The following is a 25,148-nucleotide window of genomic DNA, read 5'->3' on the forward strand; positions in this document are numbered from 1 at the left end:
TGGTCTCCCTTGGGGGAGGGGATTTCATGAACTCATTTCTGAGCATTATTGATTTCTCTCCCATCTGGGAATATTTGTGTCTCTGTGACAGTGTTTTAAGAAAACAAATAATATCTACTTTACAGTATAGTTGTTTTTATGTGTATCTTTTGTGTCCCCAGCTAGATTAAAAACTTCTTAGGGAAGGGAACACTGTCAGACCCTCCTACAAAGTCTTCACAGGAGCCCACACAACAAGATACAGAGCTGGCACTTGGCAAACATTGATGACCTTGACGTGCTTCTCTACAACCGCTCTGCAGCTATTTCTATGTTCTGGGGAAAGGGGATCTTTGAGTTCTGATTCTGCTGCTTCCTAGTGGTCTGACATTGGAAAAGTTACTTAAGAATCTCAGAACCTCATTTTTTGAACTATTTATTTTGAAAAATATTACACATCTTCAAAAGCAGAGGATAGTCAAATAAACCCCCATGTATCTGAAACAGGAGGGAAGGAGGCAGGGCACAATCTTTGAAAGAATGACATAGCCCGAGGACATGACATAGACTGATTAGAACCAAATGGGTCCAAGATGGCAGACAAGTTGACTGCACTAGACCCTGGGCCTCAGTACACACTCACATCAGCAAGCTAAATGACACACCCAAAGGCACCATGACAGTTCCAAGACCGACCATAAGGATCAAAAAGTGGGCGGTGGCCCAGTTCCTGGAAATCCCCGCCCCTTCCCAAAATAGCTGGAATACTCCTCCCACTCATTAGCCTATGAAATTACCCACTCCTATAAAAACTGACAACCCCATACCCTGGTGCCTTTCTCACCTTCTGAGATGGCCCACAGTCTATGCAGTGTGTTTCTCTCTAAATAAATCCACTTCTTACCTATCGCTTCGTCTCTCCGTGAATTCTTTCTGTGCTGAGACATCAAGAACCTGAGCTTCATTAAGTCCTGAGACCAGGTGTGTGATCTCAGTTGGAAGACTGGGTTTTGGCTGGGTTCGAGTCCCGGCCACATGGGTTCAAGTCCCAATCTGAGGTGCATGGTTTCATACCCACTATCCCCTTCAATAATTTTCACCATATGGCCATTCTTTTTTCATCTATACACCCATCTCCTTCTTTTGCACTCTATTCCCAACCCACCACTGAATTATTTTAAAACAAATCCCAGACATCAAATTTCATCTGTAAATATTTCAGCATGTATCTCTAAAATATAAGGATTTTTTTCTACTGTGGCCATAATATCATTGTCACACCTAATGATGTCATCAGTAATTCCTTAATATCATCAAACTTTCAAACTTGCTTGCATTTCCCTGATTTTCTATCATCTCTTTTTCATCTCATTTGCTTTCTTGTTGTTGTTTTACAATTGGTTTGTTTGAATGAGGATCCAAACAAATTAACTCATTTATTTGGTTGGTTTGTCTCCTTTCTGTTAGTCTATAGGTTCTCCTTTCCTCTTTTTTTCTTGCCATTTATTTATTGAAGAAGTTGGGTCATTAACCTGTAGAACTTCTGGCATTCTGGATTTTTCTTATTGCATCCACATGGTATAGTTTAACATGTTTCTTCATCCCCTGTGTAAACTGGTAGTTAGAGCTAGGGGCTTGTTCAGATTCAAGTTCAATTTCTCTTGATGAGAGTACCTCACTGGTGATGTTGTGTATTTCCTTCCTCCTGCATCTCATCAGGAACAACATCACATCTGATCATCTCTTTCTGTGGCATGAGGAGCCATTGTTGGGTTCAGGTGTTATAAGTCTTATCCATCTGAGTAAAGTTCTCCCTCAGCCTTTCACCTAGTAGTTTATCAGCCATTGAGGGTCATTGCCTGGGTCCATTATTTCTTTAGGAGTTGTAAAATCATAATTTAATTCTATCCTTCTTTAGGATGTTTTAGCTGAAATTAAAAAATACTTTTCTTTCACCAACTGTTTGGTTACCCTGAAATACAGACAATCTGTACAAGAAAGGCAAGATATTTACTAGTTTTCAGAATAATGAGCTGGTTTCTTAGTATTCTCCAAAGGTGATCAGTGAGATTATCATTTTAGTAATCCTAAAATTTTGATGTCTTTGATGGGCTTCAGTTCTTTGCAACCATTCTTCTTTGTGTGTGTATGTGTGTGTGTGTGTGTGTGTGTGTGATACATAATGAACTCATATTGCTATTTGCAATTCTAAATTAGGATATAAAGTCTTTATATAACTTCTTTGATTTTTGTATCTTCTTTCTCTTACACTGAAAATCTTGGTTCCTAATAATAGTAACATAATTGCTTTATCCTACAATATGTACTAGTATCAAAATAATGATATCAACATTATTACTAACAGTATAATTACTGAGAACAGACTAGGATATCTGTTTATCCCACTAGGGATGTAGAGTTAAATTACTATGTTAAAGCCATTTGAAAAAAATTTTTCACTAATTTCAGCTTTCCTTGTTTTATTTTGCTCTCGATTTTTAGGGTTAAGATTTTTTTTAGGATTAAATACCCAAAAAGGGGTGGGGGGGGGGAGATAAAAAGAAGTGCTCCGTGGGTTTCTGTCAGAATTAAATGAAAATAAGGTGAGAAAGCACGCTATAACATATGATTACACTGTAAACCATAGGATCTATGAAGATGTAAAGCATTGGCTATTGTGATTATTTTTCTGTAGCAAAGCCTACCTTCATTCCCAGTCAGAGGACACTATTGGTTAAACTGTCAAGAGCTCACCTGGCCCCCCTCTCCAGGTTGATTACTAGCCACCAGGGCCCAGTTCTCTCATTTGGCCATTCAATCTCTCCATGATTTAACTTGTCCATGTTTCAGGTTTTTCCTTGTAAAATAGTGATAAATTATAATACCTACTTCACTGATTTTCTGTGAAGATTAAAGGAGAATATACACTAGATTTTATTTCCTTCTTCCTTCCCCTGTTTCTGGCATTTTCCCTCCCCTGTTTCCTGCAGGGAAGCCGTGTGGGGAATTTGAACCATTTAGAAGATGGCAGCCAAGCAGACAGAGCCGGTCACCATCATTAGCCTTCGGGAGTTGAACCTGGGGACCCCAGAGCCACAGCCAAAAGGTAAGGGGATCATAGAAGTCTCTGGTCCTCAAGTTACCGTTTAATTCCCCCTCTTCCCTGTATTTACTATTTTTATAATAACAAATTGGTTTTCCAACATCCTCTGGGGTGAGTGATAATCTGCAGACATTCCCTTCCCACAGAGGCTGTTGCTTTCACTTTGCCTTTCCTTGTTAGAGTCAAAGACATTCACCGTGGAAGACGCCGTGGAGACCATTGGATTCGGACGTTTCCACGTTGCCCTCTTTCTGATCGTGGGCAGCACGGGGGTGAGTGCTTGGAGATCCTCTGAGTCTCCAAAGCTGATTCATCGTTGGACATGTCTTCCACTTGCCTCCAGCTCGGGGTTGTCCGCTCAGGGAGGGATGTGAGAGGGAGCAGGAACCCTGTGGGGTAGATAATCCCCAAGTACTTTTCTTCCACCTTTGGCAGTTGTTTGGTTATGAGCAAATGAATATCTGTGTTCAATAAACACAGCTGGGTGTATAATATACATTATCTGGGAGGAGAACAGAGAACAGTTCCTCAGGTGAGGGGGAATTTTTCCTAGTACCCAATAGAGGTGAGAATTCCCAGGTAAAATTTGGTTAAGGCAGTAAGTGAGAGGGTAGGGGCCCCCCTTACCCCACAGCCTTCTGTAGCTGTGAATTCAATACCCCCCTTTTTTTTTTTGCTAGCTATAGAACTTTTATTTCTCCTGTGGTCTCTGTTGGGTCTGACATTTAATCTTTTTTTTTTTTTTAATGGAAGTATAGTTGATTTACAATGTTGTGTAAGTTTCAGTTATACAACAAAGTGATTCGGTTTTATATATATTATGTATACATATGGGTGTGTGTGTATATATATATGAACATATATATTCTTTTTCAGATTCTTTTCCGTTATAGGTTATTACAAGATATTGAATATAGTTCCCTGCTAACAGTGGGTCCTTGTTGTTTATCTGTTTTATATATAGTATTGTGTATCTGTTAATCCCGAACTCCTAATTTATCCCTCCACACTCCTACCCAGGGTAGCACTAATTGTAGCACTAATTTTGCTCTACAGCAAATTTTGCTCTCATTCTTTCCTGATGATGAACTCATATTGTTTTGTACTCGTTGCTTTTTTTCTAGCTTTCATGAATCTTGCCTCTCCATCCCAGCTTCTTGAAATCAGGGACTATTTCAAAGATCCATTTGCAAGGGATATGCCCTGAGATCTTGACGATGATGAGTATAAAACAGCAATGCTGGGTTGACGTGGATGCTGGTGGCTAGCTAGGGCCACCTGCCAGCTAAGCGGCTCCCACACAACACCTTCATAGTGTTAAATGCAAAAACACGGATCAGCTACATCACAAGGGAATACGTGTCATAAATCTTGAGGGATACTCTCAGATTGTTCAAACCATAAATATTACATCCATGAAAGCCAAAGTTCTTCTGTACTTCTTTATCCAACTAGCAGTGCTGAATGGGTACATAATAGGTCCTCCCTACGTGGGGTAGGGGAAGGGGGAGTTTAGAACTAGAAGGATGATGGTCAGACAGATGTGGGAAGAAGTGATAAGCTAGCACTTTGACATGGTGTTTTCCCTCCTTCTTTAAGGTCGCTGAGGCCATGGAGATCATGTTAATAGCAGTCGTGTCTCCTGTCATCCGCTGTGAATGGCAGCTGGAGAATTGGCAGGTGGCGTTAGTGACCACGGTAAGTGACTGCTTCCTGTGCTGAGAATAAACCAGCTGAGGACCCAGGGCTTCTGCTTCCTTTCTGATCCCACTGGGCTGAAAGTCACAGGATCCATCTCCACTTGGTGTGTTGGCTTCCCAGACTCATGCGTTTGCAGGCCCAAACTAGCATTTGAGGACTTTCTCCTGTTTCCCTTTTCCTTTAGGGAGCATAATCTTTTTTTTTTTTTTTTTTTTTTAATATATATTTATCTTTATTTGGTTGCACCAGGTCTTAGTTGCGGCTCACCGGCTTAGGGAGCATAATCTTGAACTGCTCATTTTCCAGACCGTGCAAGAGCCCGGAAGAGGCAGATGCAAATCAGAGAAAGTGAGCCTTAGCCATGGGTTAGTTATGATTCAAGTCAGATCACAAAGAGCCTACTCAGGCCATAGTGACCTGACCAATCACCAACTTACTCTCAATGAATTGTGTGTCTTATGCATTAAATTTTTCTCAAAGACCATCATGAATAGCTTTATGAATTGGACACTAAGTTTTGCTATGAAATGGATTTAAGGATGTTACTCATCATTCTTTCAAGAGGTATTTATTAAGCACCAATTAATTGCCAGCAGACTCTGTGTGTATGTGTGTGTGTGCATTGATTTACTTGAGTATTGAAGCTGGTTTTCATGAAGGCGAGACTTAATAGAGAGAAATCCCATGAGCCAGATGCCAACTCCTCGCTGAAGAAGGGGAACGTCTGGGAGGTAGGTAGTTGGTGATGGGTAGAGGATGACAGTCAGATGGCAGAGGCCTTGAAGGAGGGTAAGGCTGCAAGAGACTAGGACCTCCCTCGCCCCCAACCCCTGGGGGGCTACAGAAGGCTGTGGGGTAAGGGGGGCCCCTACCCTCTCACTTACTGCCTTAACCAAATTTTACCTGGGAATTCTCACCTGTATTGGGTACTAGGAAAAATCCCCCCTCACCTGAGGAACTGATCTCTGTTCTCCTCCCAGATAATGTATATTATACGCCCAGTTGTGTTTATTTCTGTGTCCTGGAGGCCAGGGAATTTGGAGCCCAATTTTATGCCTAATCATGGCAGCACATGTCCAAATCTGCCTTTATTTTTTTAGCTCTGTTTCCTTCTTTAAAATTGCACTTGTTCCGTTTTTAAGTTTTCCTAATACTTTTAGAAGAGAGAGAGGGTATAAATAAAAATAACTAAAGACATTATTACGGCTTGTACCAATAGTTAAGTGACTCATTGCATTTTGTTTTCGTTTACATATAAAATATGTACAGTTTTGAAAGCATGCCTTGTCCATCCTTGTAGCTTTAGGGTCACTGCTGTAACGTTTTGTGTAGTTATCAGTGCACCACAGCTGGTTTGTAGGTCTGCACGTCTTCATTCCTGAGAATGTTGGTGGTCCAGGTGTGGTGCTTGCATCTGTCACTGTCACGAAACTATATTTTATGGTACCATTTCTATATTTACAGCTCACATCTCGTTGGTTGCTTTTATGTTGTTCCTACTGGTGCCTAAAGAGGCTCCTTGATGTCAGCGGTGACATGGCTTCCCTTGTTAGGTGGGTCACAGCTCACAAGTCTTTTCTCTAGGTAATTCAACTCACCCAAGATGTGCCTGCTCCCTGTTCCAAGTTCCTTGCCTCCTCCTGTCATTTAGTCTCTGTCATCCTGGCTATGAGTCCCATCTGTCCCCTGGGCTCACTGACCACAACCTTGCTAACAGGAGGGGCTCAGACTGGTTTAGCAAAGAGGCAACATTTTCACCATCTCCCAGGCTTCCCATCCCCCAACTTCAGCTCCACTTTCTGGATGATCTGGCCATGAAGACTTAAGGCCTTAAGGATTGTGGGTGAATTATGTCCCTCACATTTTTTGTGAATAAGGGAGTTAGTGCTGGAGAAACAAAACTGTAGAAAAGAGCAGACCCTCCAAGGAGGGGGAAGGGGAGGGGGAGGGGAGAGGAAGAGAGAGAGAGAGAGAGATTAATCCACGTCTCTATGTGGTCCCCAGGATTAGAGTTCACAAGCTTTGGGGTTCACATAGGCTTGGAGTTAATGTTTATTCTCTAGACAGGCTTAATAGTAAAGAACCCAGCCTTAGGAAAGTCACTTTTTTACACTGAATGGAAAGAAGGCAAGAAGGAATAAAAATCTGTCACTTATGCGAGAGAACAGAGTAAAATTTGAATTTAATTTTACTGGACTCTTTACTTTTTGTTGTTGTTGTTGCTGTTAAAGATTTTTTTTTTTTGATGTGGACCATTTTTAAAGTCTTTATTGAATTTGTTACAATATTGCTTCTGTTTTATGTTTTGGTTTTTTGGCCACAAGGCACATGGTATCTTAGCTCCCCCACCAGGGATCGAACCTGCACCCCCTGCATTAGAAGGCGAAGTCTTAACCACTGGACCGCCAGGGAAGTCCCTGTTTCCTTTACTTTTATTAATCAGCTAATTCACTTTAATACAGTGTTATTAACACAACACAGCATCTCAATAAACAAAAGTATTTTATGTCCTAAGAACTAATTTCCTCCCTGCCACAGGCAGTTTGTCTATTGTTTCCTATTATTCAAGTTGATTAAAAAGAAAAAAAAAAAAGTTAGTTCAACTTTCCCTTCTTGGAGGGCGTTTGATAATTTCAGGTTCCACAATAGAAACTGCTTATATCAGGAGACCCAAAGTTTGGAGATTCACCAACTGATAGGACTTTTCAAAAAAATTGAGTGGCTGACATAGGGTTAAGATTAAAAATATATATATTTGACAAGGAAGGCCATCAGAAGAAGAGGAAAAGGGAGCAGAATATGTGACCCCAAAATATGCCCCTTTGGCATGTGGATTATTTTGAGCTGAAGGCAATCAAGACCCAGCCGACTCAAGAAAAACTTTTACATTTCCCTTAACTACCTAAAAGAATTTGGAGGGGCTTCCCTGGTGGCGCAGTGGTTGAGAATCTGCCTGCCAATGCAGGGGACGCGGGTTCGAGCCCTGGTCTGGGAAGATCCCACATGCCGCGGAGCAACTCGGCCCGTGAGCCACAATTACTGAGCCTGCGCGTCTGGAGCCTGTGCTCCGCAACAAGAGAGTCCGCGATAGTGAGAGGCCCGCGCACCGCGATGAAGAGTGGCCCCGCTCGCCGCAACTAGAGAAAGCCCTCGCACAGAAACGAAGACCCAACACAGCCAAAAATAAATAAATAAATAAATAAATAAATAAAGGAGTTCCTTTAAAAAAAAAAAAACCAATATCATGCCCAAATTACTGATAATAGCAAAAACAATAGCAAAACATTAAAAAAAAAAAAAATTTGGATAGGGGGCCTGGCTCAGAGTGAGAGAGTTATAGCCAGAGATGACTTTCATCTGAATGACCTATCTCTGTGGCAGGGCAAACATCTAATTACCAAACATCTGCTCTTCTTATTGTCCTGTGAATTACCACCCCCCCCTTTGAAGCCCCAGGTCCCCTCCCATTCCTCAGCTCAAGGTGGCATATAAGCCTCAACTGTCCAACTTGCCCTTGGGTCTTATATTTTTATGGGACTCCTGTACATACAAACTTAAACTTGCTTTTCTCCTGTCAATCTGTTGTAAATCAATTTAATTATTAGACCAGCCAAAGAATGCAGAAGGGTAGGAGGAAAATTTTAACCCCCAACCAAGAGAAAGAGGCAGAAAATCTTGCCATCAACTACCATCATCTTTCAAAAAATAAAAATAAAAATAAATAATAAGGGCATGTTAATACCAACAATCAGAAAGAAAATTATTCCAGAATAAAAAGAGCCCTTCATAATGAATAAATTTGGATTTATGCAAAATGTGTCCCATTGTCCTTATTTTTATCATTTTGCTGAGGACTGACTAGATTTCATTACGGGGCGGCATCTGTCCCAGGCTGGGCATTGAAAATATTGGCTTTTCCTTCCTTCAGCTCTATCCTAGAGAGAACAGTGCACAGAGGAAAAGTATGGCTTTTGTTGTTCAAGTATAAATATGATTTTTTTTTAATAGTTCCCTGTAGGAGAAATGCTTTTGAGTCTTCCTTATGAAGAGTAAGGGGGAAAAAGAAAAAGCAAAGCAGGTAGCAGAGAGAAAGAGCTTTTTCACTGAAAAAGTGTTAGAAATGCCAGCTAACACCTTTCCTTTGATTACCCTGGAAGCAATCAGTCAGGGATCTTACTAGAAAGGAGAGTTAAGTAAAGCTTGGAACTGCTGAAGGCAGAAAAATAAGTCACCTAAAGGCATACACATAAGAGTACAGCTCAGGCTGAGTTACGTCGCTGGTATCATACCCAAGTTCTTGAATTTTATCACGGAAAAGCTATTGTGAGAACAAGTAAGGAAAAAAAGTAGGTTTATATTAGTGATGAAGAATGTTTCTAAATGGATGACTGGTTTTGGTGTTTGTTGAAAGTTAAGTTTCCCTGTAATAACCTAAAGGAAGACTGCTTCTAGACGTCTCAGCTTGTGTGAGGAATAAGGCAGAGCATGCATGAATAGAGTTTTTGAGTCTTCTTATTAAAATGGAAATTCAGAATTGTACATCTGAGTAGAATGAGGCCAGTGCCGTCATCTTGGATCAGAGGCAAAGCAGTTACCTGCTTCTAGGACCCCTGTTTCTACCTGGTGTCAGTGATTTCCGGTGTGGGAATCATCAACCTCTGAAGCCCTGAACGTGTTAAACAGGAGTCAGGGGAGAGCTTTGTGAAAGCCTGTTCTTCAACTTTCAATCCTCCCACGTTTCCCGTCTTCTTTTAGTTCAGGTGGGTGAATGCTTAATGTAGTAATTAGCATGTTATAAAAACGCCGCTTAGAGGATAATTTCTTTTCACCCCACCTCCAGATGGTGTTTTTCGGCTACATGGTGTTCAGCATCCTCTTTGGCCTCTTGGCTGACAGATATGGCCGCTGGAAGGTAGGTTGGCTTTGAAGGCTGATTTGGAATTTTCTTTTGTGTATTCTTTTGTGGTGACATCACATGTCACATCATGTCTTTTGTGGACATTTCTCTATCAATACCCAGGCTTGTCTTCTTGCTTTCTCATCCTTCCCCGAGATACCTGTCCCCATACCTGGTCCCCATAGCCCAGATGTACAGCTGATTGGATGAGCGTAGTTAGAACACAGCAGATTGAATGTGAGAATTGCATGTATAAACATAAGCAGTTTCACATTAGTTAACTTGGGTATAACTTTGAAACTAACCCACTTGCTTGATGTCACACATGTATTGAGATTCAACATCAAGACATAAAACGATGTCTTCTGGTGATAAACCCAGGTCTCTCTCCTCTTCTTGTCTGATTTCTGGTGGTGAAGACTTCTCTAGGTGTAAATACAAAGGGAGAAGTCCCCCACAAAGCAGTAATATGCTTGGATGTATGTTTTGAAGTGCACAAAATATCATAGATTCTTACAATTAATATGAAACCACAAGTATCTCAAAAAAATGTGGAGAGCACAAAAAGTCATTTTACAAAAAGAGACATACAAATGTTCGAGAAACCTTGAAAAACGGTTCAATCACAGGAGTTATTAGAAGCAAAATTACATAGCAAGATATCATTTTTTCCCTGTTATCAAAGCCATATCAAACATCAAATTCATAAGGAATTTTTATTTTTCTTAAAGAAATCTGCAAGTGTCTAGACACCCTCACATACAATTGATGTAATTTTTCTGACCATCAATTTGGTAGCATAAGCCAAGAACCTTGAGAATATCCATTCTCCTCATCTGATAATTTGTCTTCCAGAAATCTAGACTGTTTAGGTCATCAGAGAACCACAGAGATTTATGCACAGACATTGTCTTAGCTGATTTTAATAGAAAATGTGAAACCACTTCAACATGCAACCAGAGGGGAAAGGTTTATGCATTATATTACATGGATTATAGTATGTGTTTTCACTGGAATATTTTGCAGCTATTAAGATGATGTTTTCCCTTATAATCAGTGAAAATAGGATAACACTGTGTTAATAGTATTTTCTCTGGGTTGGAGAATCAAAAGCGATTTAAATGTTTTTATATCTTTTTCTTTTTTCCATATTTTCTACTCTAAACTTGTATTGTTCCTACGATTAGAGAAAAAGCAAATCCTTACATTTTCTCCTTATACCCATTCCAGCACAGTGCTTCATTGTGCTCCCAACATCCCTGTAAGCAGGGAGGACAAGTTTCTGCATTCTGATTTACACGTTCAGGTTCCTGCCACCTGTGAGGGCGGAGGCTGTGGGGAGTTTTGAAGAATGGTCTAAACTCGGAACGTCTGGGCTTTCAGACAATAAAATGATACGGATTGTATTGTCTGATGATTGTGAGTGATCAGTAAGCTCGCTAAAGATTAGCTCCACAGAGAAGCAAACATCTGGATGAAATTAAAAGTCACCTTCAGGAGTTAGGTTTGCTTCCTGACCTTCCATGGGGGCAGGTCGCATTAATGTCTCCTCTTGTTGCTTCAGATTTTGCTCATCTCGTTCCTGTGGGGAGCCCACTTCTCCTTGCTGACCTCATTCTCTCCCTCGTACATCTGGTTTGTCTTCCTGCGGACGATGGTGGGCTGTGGCGTGTCTGGCCATGCCCAAGGGTAAAGACATCACCTAGAGGACCCCAGAGGGAGACATGTGAACACCCAGAGACACATTCACTTAGTCTGTTAACCACATTCACTGTGGTTAATAGACTAAGAGCATCAATAAGTTGCAAACTTATAGACTTCACTTGTGCTAATCATTTTTGAGTTTTTCTTTTCCCCCCAGTGATGGCTGCTTATTCCACTAGGAGCTCTTTGCCCATCAAAATGATGTTTGATGGTGAGGCTAGCAGGGTGCTAGATTGAGCATGTGTTAATTTCTTTGTTCCTAAGGCTGATCGGCATTTTTTAGATAAATGATATTTTGTTAGACTAAATGCGAACAAAAAGTGCCTTACGAGGTAGGTAACAAAAATGTCAACCCAGACACAATCCATTAATTTCTTGAGAATTTCTGGAAGACTTTAGTTTGACCATCAGCACCTGTAACATTCAGGAATAACTATTTTAAAGTGCCCTGTAACTGAAGACTGTGTCAAAGTGAATTTGCAGAGCAGGTGAGACGGATTGAAACAGCTATGCTGCTGCTTGTCTTTTTTCTGCCCTGGGATGGGTGTGTAATACCTCATCATACAGGGGCGTGAGAGTCGTTATGCTAAATGTTCAGCAACTTGGGAGCCTCCCTTAAATTAACAAGGCTCCTCAAGCTATTTTCTCCTGGGTGCCTTGGAGCAAGTTGCCCTTAGAATATATTAGGAGATGTCAAAACACCTAATTATTACCCTAATGTGTTAGGGAAAGAATCGTTCTTCCCTGGGGGCATAAGTTAAGCATCACTCTGTGCTCTGGAGCCCTAAAGGAGGAGAAGTTAAGTAGAATTTGAAAACATCCCTTAGGAAGCAGCTCAATAAATATGTTAAAACTCCAAACCCTGGTTAATAACTGCAACAGAGAAGAACAATTAGAAAACAGATGAGATAGAAGTCCATTTGTTCTTCTATTCAAAAAATTAGTATGTACTTAATTAGAAACCTGTGCTTTGACTGTCATCATTAGTTGGAGAAACTATTTGCTTTCTCTTGGGCGTATTTTAATTTCCTACATATGTTTTAGAAAAGGGAATCAGGCTTGGCAAAATATTTTGACAGTGTTTCTCTTGGTGAAAGAAATGAGGCTAATATCCTTAAATGGTTGAAGGTTTAAAATAACTTTGGGAATAAAAATGTGAACAGAAGAGCACTTAGAAGTTTATTTTATATTGTTCTTTTATATGGGTTAATAATTGTATTTTGGTGTATGATCGTACAGGGAAAATCTCTCTTCTGTTTTTCTTTACGCACTCCCTCAATAATTCTGCCAATACTTCACTTCTGACACCAAACGTGTGGATTTCTTTACAAGCCAACCAATTCTCCAACACCAGCTGGGTGTGCTATAATTCCATTCAATTCTGACCCTCGCTGGTGTTTGCGTAGACCCCGCAGGTTTAGGGTTCAGTCCCACAAGACTGTCCCCCACTTCAGACACCAATCACAAGTAGTAGGTCCCCAGGTTACCCACAACTTCTGTCTGACTTGCTACAAATTGGAAGTTCCCACCAACTCCTCAGGTTCAATAATTTGCTAGAGTGTCTCAGAGAATCCAGGAAAACAGTTTACTAATTGCAGATCTATTACAAAGGATATTTTAAAGGAAACAGATAAATAAGCAGCTGAGGAGATAAACACAGGGCGAGGTCCGGAAGGATCCCAAGAACAGGCGCATCTGTCCCCGTGGAGTTTGCGATGCACCAGCTCCCAGCACAGAGCTGTGTTCACCAGCCTGGAAGCTCTCCGAACCCTGTATGTTAGGGATTTTTATGGACGCTTCATCACATAGGCATGATTGATTATTAACTCATTTTCCAGCCCCTCTCTTCTCTCCAGGGGAGTGGAGGATAGGGCTGAAAGCGCCAAGATTCTAATCATGCCTTGGTTTTTCTAGACCAGCCCCCATCCAGGGCTCATCAAGGGTCACCGCATTAGAACAAATGATGCGCCTATCACCCAGGAAATCCCAAGGTTTCCAGGTTAGCAGAAACCAGGGACAGAGACCAACACACCTATTTCTTATCATTTTACAATGATCAATGTTTATGTTTTTGAATTCTTTATCCCTGTGACAAGAAAAATTATGATATATATTTTTTAAAGTTATTTGGTTTTATAAAAGCATGATTGTATTTTTCCCCCTTCCTGTTTAGGCTAATCATAAAGACTGAATTTTTGCCTACAAAATATCGAGGCTATATGCTCCCCTTGTCCCAGGTAAGGTGAAATGGGAATTCTTCGGATCAGTCTTCTGATCCTGTAGGATGTGGTGTACATGGTGTTTCTTCTGGTTGGTTGATTGTTCTTTGATTAGCACACTCCTATTACTTGGTACCAACCAAAGAGCATTAGGGATGCTTGACGCCAGAAGTCCAATTCCAAGGTTTTCTGAGCCAGGATGTGTATCACCCAGCAGCGGCGTTTAGAACACAGTAACCCCTTCCTCAGGAAGCATTCTGCTGGCTGGTTTCACTAGAAGGACAGAAGCTCAGGAATGCGTCTGGGATGAACATTCTCTCCCCACTGGGTCTTCAGTGGAGGGCTACAGCTACCACCCCTTTCAGAGTCTCCCTTGTGGATACTCGGGTCTGCAATTCCATAACTGGCTCATGCCTGTGGGAACTTCTGTAATTATCTCCTCCCAGCTGAGCCATTTATCCAGGTGAGAAGCTGGGGGATGCTCCCACACCCTCCTCAGACCCCTGCTGGCTACTGACTAGAGGTTTTGCATCCAGAAGCTATGTCAATCTAGGTGCCCTTGTACCATCTTTGATGTCATCGTTATCCAAAAGCCCTGACTTTCAGAGCCCAGGAAAGTGATCACCCTTCCCACTGAAGCATTATATATTTGGCATAAATAAGGCAGTAGGAGAACATTTTAAATTTTATGTTTAATTTTTCTGACACTAAATTTAGGCAACAAAAAAAATTAGAAAGACCCTAATAAATACTGAATGCTAACTCTTTACATTCTTCCCAGCTTTCTTCTTCTGATCTTTGTTAAGATGAACACCCATACTTTCAATAGTTAGGGGTTAGATTTTACTCTTAATGTTATTTAATGGGCATAATCCTGTTCAAGCTCATCTGTGAACATTGTCTCTTCCACCTGCTACTCATTCTTTGTCATGCTTCCTGGTTATGCCTTCTCCTTGCTGGTCTTATTTTCCAGGTCTCCTGGGGTCATCTACTGATAATTGAGGAGTCCAATGGTTTTAGCTGTCTATACCTATTACCTCCCCCAAACTTATCTACAACCAGGAGCATCTCCTTGAACTTCAGATCCAGGTGGCCAGTTACCTGATAGCCAGTTGAATATCCTGCAGGCTCCTCAAATACAACATTCATAGACCTGATCTCTTCATCTTCCTCTGGAGCCTCTTCTGTCCATGTTTCCACTCTCAGTTAATAGCAAGCTCTGTCCCCTCAGTTGTCTGAGCCACACATTCAAGAGCTGTCCTGGACCCCTCCCTTTCCTTCATCACCATTCAATCAATCACCAAGCCCCACTGACTCACCCCCTATTAGTGGACCTACAACTGCTGTGTCCATCAGCAAATCCTGTTGCCTTTACCTCCAAAATGTGTGCCAAATCCATCAGATAAAAAAATTTTTTTTTTTTTTTTGCCATTTCACCAGTAAAATCCTTTTCAACGCCACATCACCTCTTACCTGATCTACTGCAATGGCTTATTATTGACCTTCTTACACGTTGCCTCTTCAGAAAAATCATCCCTGATCATTAAAAGTCACTCTCCATCACATTACTTTTTTTTTTTCATAGCCTTATCACTTTCTGAAATATTCTTTTTTATTTTAATAATAGAATTCTTTGGTGATGAAATAGTCACCCCTTAATTAGCCCCCCAAAGGGTCTTTTTTTTTTTAACATCTTTATTGGAGTGTAATTGCTTTACAATGGTGTGTTAGTTTCTGCTTTATAACAAAGTGAATCAGTTATACATATACATATATCCCCATATCTCCTCCCTCTTGCATCTCCCTCCCTCCCACCCTCCCTATCCCACCCCTCTAGGTGGTCACAAAGCACCGAGCTGATCTCCCTGTGCTATGCGGCTGCTTCCCACTAGCTATCTATTTTACATTTAGGAGTGTATATATGTCCATGCCACTCTCTCACTTTGTCACAGCTTACCCTTCCCCCTCCCCATATCCTCAAGTCCATTCTGTAGTAAGTCTGTGTCTTTATTCCCATCTTGCTCCTAGGTTCTTCATGAGTTTTTTTTTTTTTCTTAGATTCCATATATATGTGTTAGCATACGGTATTTGTTTTTCTCTTTGTGACTTACTTCACTCTGTATGACAGACACTAGGTCCATCCACCTCACTACAAATAACTCAATTTTGTATCTTTTTATGGCTGAGTAATATTCCATTGTATATATGTGCCACATCTTCTTTATCCATTCATCTGTTGATGGACACTTAGGTTGTTTCCATGTCCTGGCTATTGTAAATAGAGCTGCAATGAACATTTTGGTACATGACTCTTTTTGAATTATGGTTTTCTCAGGGTATATGCCCAGTAGTGGGCTTGCTGGGTCGTATGGTAGTTCTATTTTTAGTTTTGTAAGAAGCCTCCATACTGTTCTCCATAGTGGCTGTATCAATTTACATTCCCACCAACAGTGCAAGAGGGTTCCCTTTTCTCCACACCCTCTCCAGCATTTATTGTTTGTAGATTTTTTGATGATGGCCATTCTGACCGGTGTGAGATGATATCTCATTGTAGTTTTTTTTTTTAATTTTATTTATTTATTTATGGCTGTGTTGGGTCTTCATTTCCATGCGAGGACTTTCTCTAGTTGCGGCAAGCGGGGGCCACTCCTCATTGCGGTGCGCGGGCCTCTCACTATCGCGGCCTCTCTTGTTGCGGAGCACAGGCTCCAGACGCGCAGGCTCAGTAATTGTGGCTCACGGGTCCAGTTGCTCCGTGGCATGTGGGATCTTCCCAGACCAGGGCTCGAACCCGTGTCCCCTGCATTGGCGGGCAGATTCTCAACCACTGTGCCACCAGGGAAGCCCTCATTGTAGTTTTGATTTGCATTTCTCTAATGATTAATGACGTTGAGCATTCTTTCATGTGTTTGTTGGCCATCTGTATATCTTCTTTAGAGAAATGTCTGTTTAGGTCTTCTGCCCATTTTTGGATTGGGTTGTTTGTTTTTTTTGATATTGAGCTGCATGAGCTGCTTGTAAATTTTGGAGATTAATCCTTTGTCAGTTGCTTCATTTGCAAATATTTTCTCCCATTCTGAGGGTTGTCTTTTCATCTTGTTTATGGTTTCCTTTGCTGTGCAAAAGCTTTTAAGTTTCATTAGGTCCCATTTGTTTATTTTTGTTTTTATTTCCATTTCTCTAGGAGCTGGGTTAAAAAGGATCTTGCTGTGATTTATGTCATAGAGTGTTCTGCCTATGTTTTCTTCTAAGAGTTTGATAGTGTCTGGCCTTACATTTAGGTCTTTAATCCATTTTGAGTTTATTTTTGTGTATGGTGTTAGAGAATGTTCTAATTTCATTCTTTTACATGTAGCTGTCCAGTTTTCCCAGCACCACTTATTGAAGAGGCTGTCTTTTCTCCACTGTATATTCTTGCCTCCTTTATCAAAGATAAGGTCAAAGGGTCTTTTTAAATATTACCTTCTCTCCATCCCTGTGAGGTGGAATGGAGTTATCATCTACTTCTCATCTTCTGATGGGAAAATAATGCTCAGAATAACACTCAGAATTGTTCTAGTTCCAAACTCATGGGGCCTGGTCATAGGTGGCTCTCATGTTATTTGTTGATATAAAATGATCTCAGGATAAATTTTTCAGTACAAAAAAGCAGTGTTGAGATATATTTTTACTATGTTACTATTTGTGAACAAAGAACAAATATCCTTATTAGCTTGTGTATGTTTCAAAAAACTTTGGAAGGATGGAAGAAACTGGTGATATTGGTTTCTTCGGAGAAGAGAAACTGGACGGCAGGAAACTAGGAGTAGAGGAGGGTCTGTTCACAGTGCTCTCCTTTGTACCTTGAGTTACGAACCAGTGAATGTATTATTTATTCAAGAGAAAAAAGTCAATGTCTTGGGTCCCAGGTTTTTAAAACTTTGGTGACATTGCTGACCCCGTCTTGCTGAGTCTTCCACTTATAGACAAGCAAACAGAGTCGTGGAGAAGTGAAGTAACTTCCCCAGTTCATCCGGGTCCTGGAGGCGGTGCTGCTCCTCAACCAAAGCCTCTCTCCCATCTCACCTTCTTTCGTTCTTTCGTTCTTTTCGGCTATGCAGCTTGCGGGATCTTAGTTCCCCACCAGGGATTGAACCTGCACCCTTGGCAGTGAGAGCGAGGAGTCCTAACCACTGGACTGCCAAGGAACTTCTCCCATCTCACCCACTTGCAATTACAATGCAGAACAGGGTGGCTCCTGGGGGTGTGTGTGGAGCACCAACAGAAGGACTTTACCCTTCCCTCTCTCCGCCAGGTTTTCTGGCTAGCGGGCTCCCTGCTCGTCATCAGCCTGGCTTCCGTGGTCATCCCCACCATCGGGTGGCGCTGGCTCATCCGCATCACCTCCATCCCTGGCATCATCCTCACCGTGGCCTTCATGGTAACCAAGTTCATGGGCTCCCTCTTGGCCTCCCCTCCAGCTGGCCCAGTGGCCTTGTTGCCCCACAGATATCTCTCTCATGTCCACCTCTCTCCTTATGTATCTGTCTCAGTCGGCGCACGTGGAAAGGGTGTTTTGGCAGAGTTAATGCACAAGCCCAGTCACGAAGGTGTGAATGCAGAATATGTCTGGGGGAGAGCAGGCAGGCTGGAATGGCTAGAGTGTGGGGTGCTGGTGGGAGGCCGGCTGGAAAGACAGGCCTGTGTGCAGATTACAAGGGGCCTTGAGGACTGGGGGCACTGGGGGTGTGGAAGGGGTTATGTACTGGGAAGCTGGTGCATGGCTGTGTGGAGGCTGTAGGAGGGAAGACAGAAAAGGTCAGAGAAGCAGTTAGAAATGATCAGATTAATCCCAGTGGGTGATGAGGACGACCTGAACCGCCCCCTGGCTGGGGAACGGTGAAGAGGATGCTGCCGGGGAAGGTGCTTTGCTGGGGAAGAACCCGCTGGCCTTCGCTGCGTGGAGGTACCAATGTCCCGGCATCAGCGGAGGGCTGTGCTGTTTTCTGAGGGTGGTGTTCAAAATATGCCGTAATCAGTGGGTTGTAGGTCTCTACAGTCAGGCTGGTTCCTCCACTCGTGGGTGCTGGAGGCCCTGCCATGGTCACCCTTTAGGTTCTTGCACTGTGAGAGGTCCTGGGATTCCTGGGGGAGTGGCCGGGTGATGGAGGAGTGGAGAGGCGCCAGGGACCCCGGGCAGCGGCTGTTTACACATTGGATGTAAGAATTTCATTGTGTTAAGTAGGTTGGGTCAAACTGGTGTGAAGCTCAGTATCAGTCCACTGTTGTCCGAGATGGGACAACGATAGGAGAAGGCAACTTTTTGCTCCGCTAGGATTGCGAGAGTACACCTGCTCTATTTGTGCTGTAAAGCTTGCTACATCCTTTCCCATCTCGGGAAACAGGGACAGTGTAGTGTATGGAACCGTGATAGTGGTACCTCTGGGGTCCACAGCAGTTGCAACTCTGGTGTTCTTTGTCATCTGTGCCCAGTTTATTCCTGAATCTGCTCGGTTCAATGTCTCTACCGGGAACACTCAGGCTGCCTTGGTTACACTGGAGCACATCGCCAAGATGAACCGCTCAGTCATGCCGGAGGGCAAGCTGGTGGAGCCCATCCTGGTGAGTTCTTCTCCCCCAACCAGGGGTCGCCAGAAATCCCCTTAGTGGTGGAAGACTAGAGGGAAGGGCAACTGACCCCTCCAATGCAGAAGAGAGCAGAGGGAAATGATACTAAATCCAGCTCCACCGTGAGCCAGGTAGCGCTGTTACCTACTACCACTTTTTAAAAAAAAATTTATCGAAGTACAGTTGATTTACAATGTTGTGTTTAATTTGTGCTGTTCAGCAAAGTGACTCAGTTATACATATATATATATATATTCTTTTTCATAATTCTTTTCCATTATCGTTTAACACAGGATATTGAATATAGTTCCATGTGCTATGCAGAAGGACCTTGTTGTTTATCCATCCTATAGATAATAGTTTGCATCTGCTAATCCCACACTCCAATCCATCCCTTCCCCTGCCCCGCCCCCCATGCTTGGCAACCACAAGTCTGTTCTCTATATTTGTGAGTTTGTTTTTTTTCATAGATAAGTTCATTTGTGTCATATTTTAGATTCTACATATAAATGATATCATATGATATATGTCTTTCTCTGTCTGACTTACCTCACTTAGTATGATAAGCTCTAGGCCCATCCATGTTGCTGCAAATGGCATTATTTCATTCTTTTTAATGGCTGAGTAGTAATCCATTGTATATATGTACCACATCTTCTTTATCCATTCATCTGTTGATGGACATTTCGGTTGTTTCCATGTCTTGGCAATTGTGAATAGTGCTGCAGTGAACACTGGGGTGCATGTATCTTTTTGAATTATAGTTTTGTCTGGGTATATGCCCAGGAGTGGGATTGTTGGATTATATGGCAACTCTATTTTTAGTTTTTTGAGGAACCTCCATACTATTCTCCGTAGTGGCTGCATCAATTTACATTCCCATCAACAGTATAAGAGGGTTCCCTTTCTCCACACCCTCTCCAGCATTTATTATTTGTAGACTTTTTAATGATGGCCATTCTTACTGCCTACCATCACTTTTCTCATCAATGAAATGGAAATAATAACACCTTGCAGAGCTAGTCACATGATTTAGCCCCACTGTTTATAGGGGAGATATTGTTTTATAATTTTATTTTCCTTGTATTGGCCTTGTCTTATTGATATCAAACGTATAAACCTTATTAAATGATTTTTTAAAAATAAAATTTGGCATTTAAATTCTATTGGTTCCAGGACTGTCAAGGTCAATCTGCAATCATTTCTCACACCAGCCCAGACCACCCACTTCACCCATCTGCAGGCAGGTCAGTCACAGGCTCCTGGAAGAGCTTTCCAGCACTGTCCTGCCATCTCCAAGACAGTTTATGTGAGATAGGAATTAACCTCTTCGAATGTTTAGTAAAACTTATCTGTAAAGTAGTTTATCCCTAATATTTATTTTAAGGTGAGTGGTAACAGAATAATTGGGGAGTATCAGAAAGAGGAGTTTTAAAACTATCATTCAGTTTGTGTAAATGTTAATGCCTACTTAGTTTAATACTCTTGATTGAGTCAATTTTGGTAATATGTATTTTAGAAAATTGCCCAGTTCATCTGGGCTTTCCAATTTATTGGTATAAAATTATTCCCAGTGTTCCCTTTTGTTTCAAATATCTACTGTGTATGTCTTCTTTTTCACTTTTAGTATTGTTTATTTGTGCCTTCTTTTTTCTGTCGTCCTCTTACTAGAGGTTTGTCTGTTTTATTAAACTTCAAAGAATGAGGGCTTTTTTGTTTTTGTTGCTTTTCTCTTTATTGGTTTTTTTGGTGGTCTCATTAATTTCTACTCCTTATTTTGTTTACTTCTTTGGCTTTTTATGTTCTTCTAACTTCTTGAGTTCAGTATTTAGCTCATTTATTTTCAGTCTTTTTGATTTTTAATAAACCATTTAGTTGCATGCAGCAAGTTTTGTTACAGAGTAATTTTATTTGTTTTTCTATTTTGTAACTGCTATGAGTTTCTCTTTAACCAATGACTTATTTGTTAATGATTTTTTTAATTCTTTGTTTCTAATTTAATTGCATTTTGACCAGAGCATGTTATCAATTATTTAGAATTTATTGAGACTTCTTTTGTTCTCTACATAGTGACTTTTTATTAATATTCCATGTGTGCTTAAGAACATGTGTTCTCATTGAGCATATATATTGTTATATTCAATATAATTGTGCCATGTAAATATCTGATACCTGTTCTAGATTTTGCCAGGTTCAGCTAACAGTTTTTCAATAAGACGATGGTTTTGTTAGTTTCTCCTTATAGGCCTGACAGTTTACTCCATACAGTTTGAGGCTATCTTGCTGCATCCTAGCATAAGATTGAGTTATTCAGTGTGTGGATTGATCTGACTACCTGAAATATTTCTTTATAATGCTTTGGGCCTTAAATTTTATTTTCTTTCATACTAATATGTCAGAACTAGTTTGGGTTAATGTTTTCCTGGTGTACCTTTTTCTAGCTCTTCATTTTAGCTTGTTTATGTTGCTTTGCTTTAAACATATTTCTTATAAATAAATAGCTGATCTTGTTTTTCATTCAATCTGATAGTCTGTATCTTTTAATAATGAGTTTGATCCGTTTGTATCTATTGTGATTACTGACATACTTGCACTTCCCTCTGTCGTTCATTTTCTATTTCTTCTTAACTGTGTCTTTCCTTTTCTGCTTTCTTTCTCCTTTCTCCTTCTATTAGATTGATTCAGTTTGCTCCACTCGCCAACCCCTACCCCCATATTTCCTTCTACTGGCTTGGAATTTATGCATTCTATTTCTTTTATTACAGCCCTTAAATAGTGAAAATGTGCACCTACAATAGCTAATGTCGTTTGGTATCTTTATCTGCCTTCTGAACAATACAAGAACCTTAAACATGTTCATTCTGATTTGCCCATCTCATCTTCCAAATCATTTTTGCCTGGTATTTTAATTTCATATTGTTCATAAGCTGCCCTGAATTAGACATTATTTTAAAGTCAGTATCTATTTAGATTTATTAACATTTTTATAACTTTTTTATTGATGTCAAACTTAATTTTTACAACTGCATTCTTGTATCCGTCTCCTTTTTGTTGGGTTAATTTGGTTTCACATTTAATATGTAAATGTTGGATCTATGTCGGTTTAATTGGATATAAGAAGCATGGTACAGATCTAGCTTTGTCATATCCAAATAGCTAACCAGTTGCACTTGTGTATTTTTATTGAATAATCCATCCCCTATATATTTGAATCTATTGTTGAATATTATGTTCTAATTGATAGGTTTGTAGATTCAAATATATATGAGATTTATTATATAATAAATAGAGCATTTTATATTTTTGGGAAAAGGATACAGGTTAATTGTTGGTCTAATATAGCACTCTTAATTATAGTATTTTATAATACAATTTTCATATTTAGTAAGGTACTTACCCCATGTCAAAGTTCTTTTTCAGAATCTTCCAAGCCATTTTCTCAGTCCTATTTTTCTAGAACAACTTTGAAGTGAAGTGGGAGTGAAGATCTCTTTGAGATCCTGTTTTCATTTCCTTTGGATATTTACCCAGAGGTGGGATTGCTGGATCATACAGCAGTTCTATTTTTCATCTTCTGAGGAATAGCCCTACTGCTTTCCACAGTGGCTGCACCACTTTATGGCAGAGCCTCTTCTTGACCCAGCTCTTGCTCCATGCCTGAGCCGGGTCCAGAGCAGCAACAGCTGTCCCCACCCACCTCCCCAAATCTACTCTCTCAGGGATTGTGGGGCAACAGCAGGACAGGTGATGTCCAAATGTACAGTTCTTAAGTGTCCTACACACAAGTGAGAGGTAGGCTTTTCTGGGTGTTTCTGACTGGTTTCCCAGGACATCACTGATGACAAAAACATTGTAATCCCACTGCCACCTGGCCTGCTGCTGGACATGTTAAGTGTGAGATAGAGTGTGCTCAATAATAATGCAAAAATGAGGATTAAATGTCCCAAACTTCCCCACACTCACAATTGTAGTTTGGTAAGGTATTCTCACTTTGCTTTGTGGAGTGTTTCCCCTAATTATTACACATGCCTCAAAACCTAATTGGGAAATAAGAAACTCAGACTTTTGGGGAGCTCCCTGGCGGTCCAGTGGTTAGGATTCTGTGCTTCCACTGCAGGGGGCACGGGTTCAGTCCCTAACTGGGAAACTAAGATCCCGCGTGCTGTGTGGTGTGGCCAAAAAAAAAGAAAGAAACTCAAGCTTTCTTCCAAAGAATTAAGGATGATTCTGTTATTCTAATTTATTTTCTGGAGTTTGGAAATAAGCTCTTGTGGTTCAGAGGTCAGGACCCTACTAGTAGGCAGTATTGGATAACTCCCACCTTCCTACCAAGATACCGACAATTACATCTTATCATGCAAAGCATGGTGGGAAGACTAATTAGCTGCTAGGCAACAATGATTAAATGACGGAAGTGATTATGCCTTGAAGAGACTGGCACATAATCTTTAAGTGGCTATGAAATTTTGATTGTCAATATATAAAAAATAAAATTGGTTGCAGAGAGAGAAAAAAATCTTAGCAGAGACATTTAACTCAAAACCATGGACAGCTGAATGATCATAAGGGTCCAATTCCAACCATTTTTGATGCGTATTTTTTCCTTTGAACCCAGTAGTTGTTCCAGGACTGAAGAGCACCGAGGTTACTTCTCTCCTCTTTCCTTTTTTCCTCCTCCTTTTCCCTCCCTCTCCACCCTCCTTCTCCACCTCCTATCCCCCATCCCCGTCCTCCCTCCCCCACCTTCCCTCTGCCACTGTGTATTAGTTCACTTGGGCTGCCATAACAAAATAGCACACACTGGGTGGCTTAAACAACAGAGATTAATTTTCTCACAATTCTGGAGGCTAGAAATCCAAGGTCAAGGTGTTGCAGAGCTGATTTCTTCTGAGGTCCCTTTCCTTGCCTTTTAGGTGTCCATCTTCTCCCTGTGTCTTCACATTATCTTCCCTCTGTGTGTGCCTGTGTTTTAATCTCCTCTTTTCATAAGAACATCAGTCATAATTGGATTACAGTCCACCCTAATGACCTCATTTTAGCTCAGTTACCTCTCTTTTTTTTTTTTTTGGCTGCACCATGCAGCTTGCAGGATCTTCATCTCCCCGACCAGGGATCCAACCCGGACTCCGGCAGTGAAAGCGCCAAGTCCTAACCACTGGACCACCAGGGAATTCCCCAGTGACCTCTTTAAAGACCCCATCTCCAAGTACAGCCCCACTCTGAGGGTTAGGACTTCAACATATGAATTTGGAGCAACACAATTCTCATAAGAACCGCCCTCCCTCCTCCAGCCTCTCTATATTCTCAGCCGTCTCTCAACATTCTCCTTCCTCCCTCCTCCCTCTCACTGTACATCCTTCCCCTTTCTCCTCCTCCCTTCTTCCTCCCACTTTACTTCTCCTGACTTCAGCTTGCTGCCTCCATCCATCATGCCCATTAGATGATCTTGTTCTTCTCCACAGTGGTCTATTGAGCAAGGCCCTGTGGATACAGAGCTATAAACAATAGACCCTGCCTTCAGGTCTCTTAAATCTGGTTAGAGAGATGAGAGGCACGTAGGAAAGAATCAATAACAAGACAGACCCCAGATGCTTAGAACCAGGTGAGTGGCCCAGGTAGCAGAGTGTGTAGGATCCGAGCGGAGAGGTGACTGTAAGCCAGTGGGAGCCACCTTCAGAGAGAAGTGGGGCAGACACTGCGCACTGAAAGGAGAGGCAGCCTCAGGGGAGGAAGAAGGCCACTGATGGCAGGAGGAACAGTGTGAGATCAGAGGTGGGAATGCGCAGTGAGTTTGGTCACATTGGTGGCCGTCAGAGTGCCATGCAGAGGAGGCTGGGCAAGATGCTGTGGGCAGTGGGGCCTCTGCAGCTTCACTCCCAAGACGCTGAGATGAAAGGCTTTGGGGGCTGAGGACGGGTCACACCATGCAGGAGGTGAA

The 25,148-nt window shown here is 41.4% G+C and overlaps 1 protein-coding gene across 1 annotated transcript in view; it reads left to right on the forward strand.

Annotated features, from left to right (window-relative positions):
• Positions 1-3,003: 3,003 nt before the first annotated feature.
• The window catches only part of SVOPL (SVOP like), a 63,793-nt gene continuing 41,648 nt past the window's right edge, over positions 3,004-25,148 (forward strand). Inside the window, exons 1-8 of the mRNA XM_036863797.1 lie at positions 3,004-3,085; positions 3,263-3,354; positions 4,682-4,780; positions 9,624-9,695; positions 11,245-11,369; positions 13,558-13,621; positions 17,898-18,023; positions 19,076-19,204. Coding sequence (XP_036719692.1) covers positions 3,004-3,085; positions 3,263-3,354; positions 4,682-4,780; positions 9,624-9,695; positions 11,245-11,369; positions 13,558-13,621; positions 17,898-18,023; positions 19,076-19,204 — 789 coding nt within the window. The remainder of the gene's footprint in view (positions 3,086-3,262; positions 3,355-4,681; positions 4,781-9,623; positions 9,696-11,244; positions 11,370-13,557; positions 13,622-17,897; positions 18,024-19,075; positions 19,205-25,148) is intronic.

Source organism: Balaenoptera musculus, chromosome 9, assembly GCF_009873245.2.
Source record: "Balaenoptera musculus isolate JJ_BM4_2016_0621 chromosome 9, mBalMus1.pri.v3, whole genome shotgun sequence".
Taxonomy (NCBI): domain Eukaryota; kingdom Metazoa; phylum Chordata; class Mammalia; order Artiodactyla; family Balaenopteridae; genus Balaenoptera; species Balaenoptera musculus.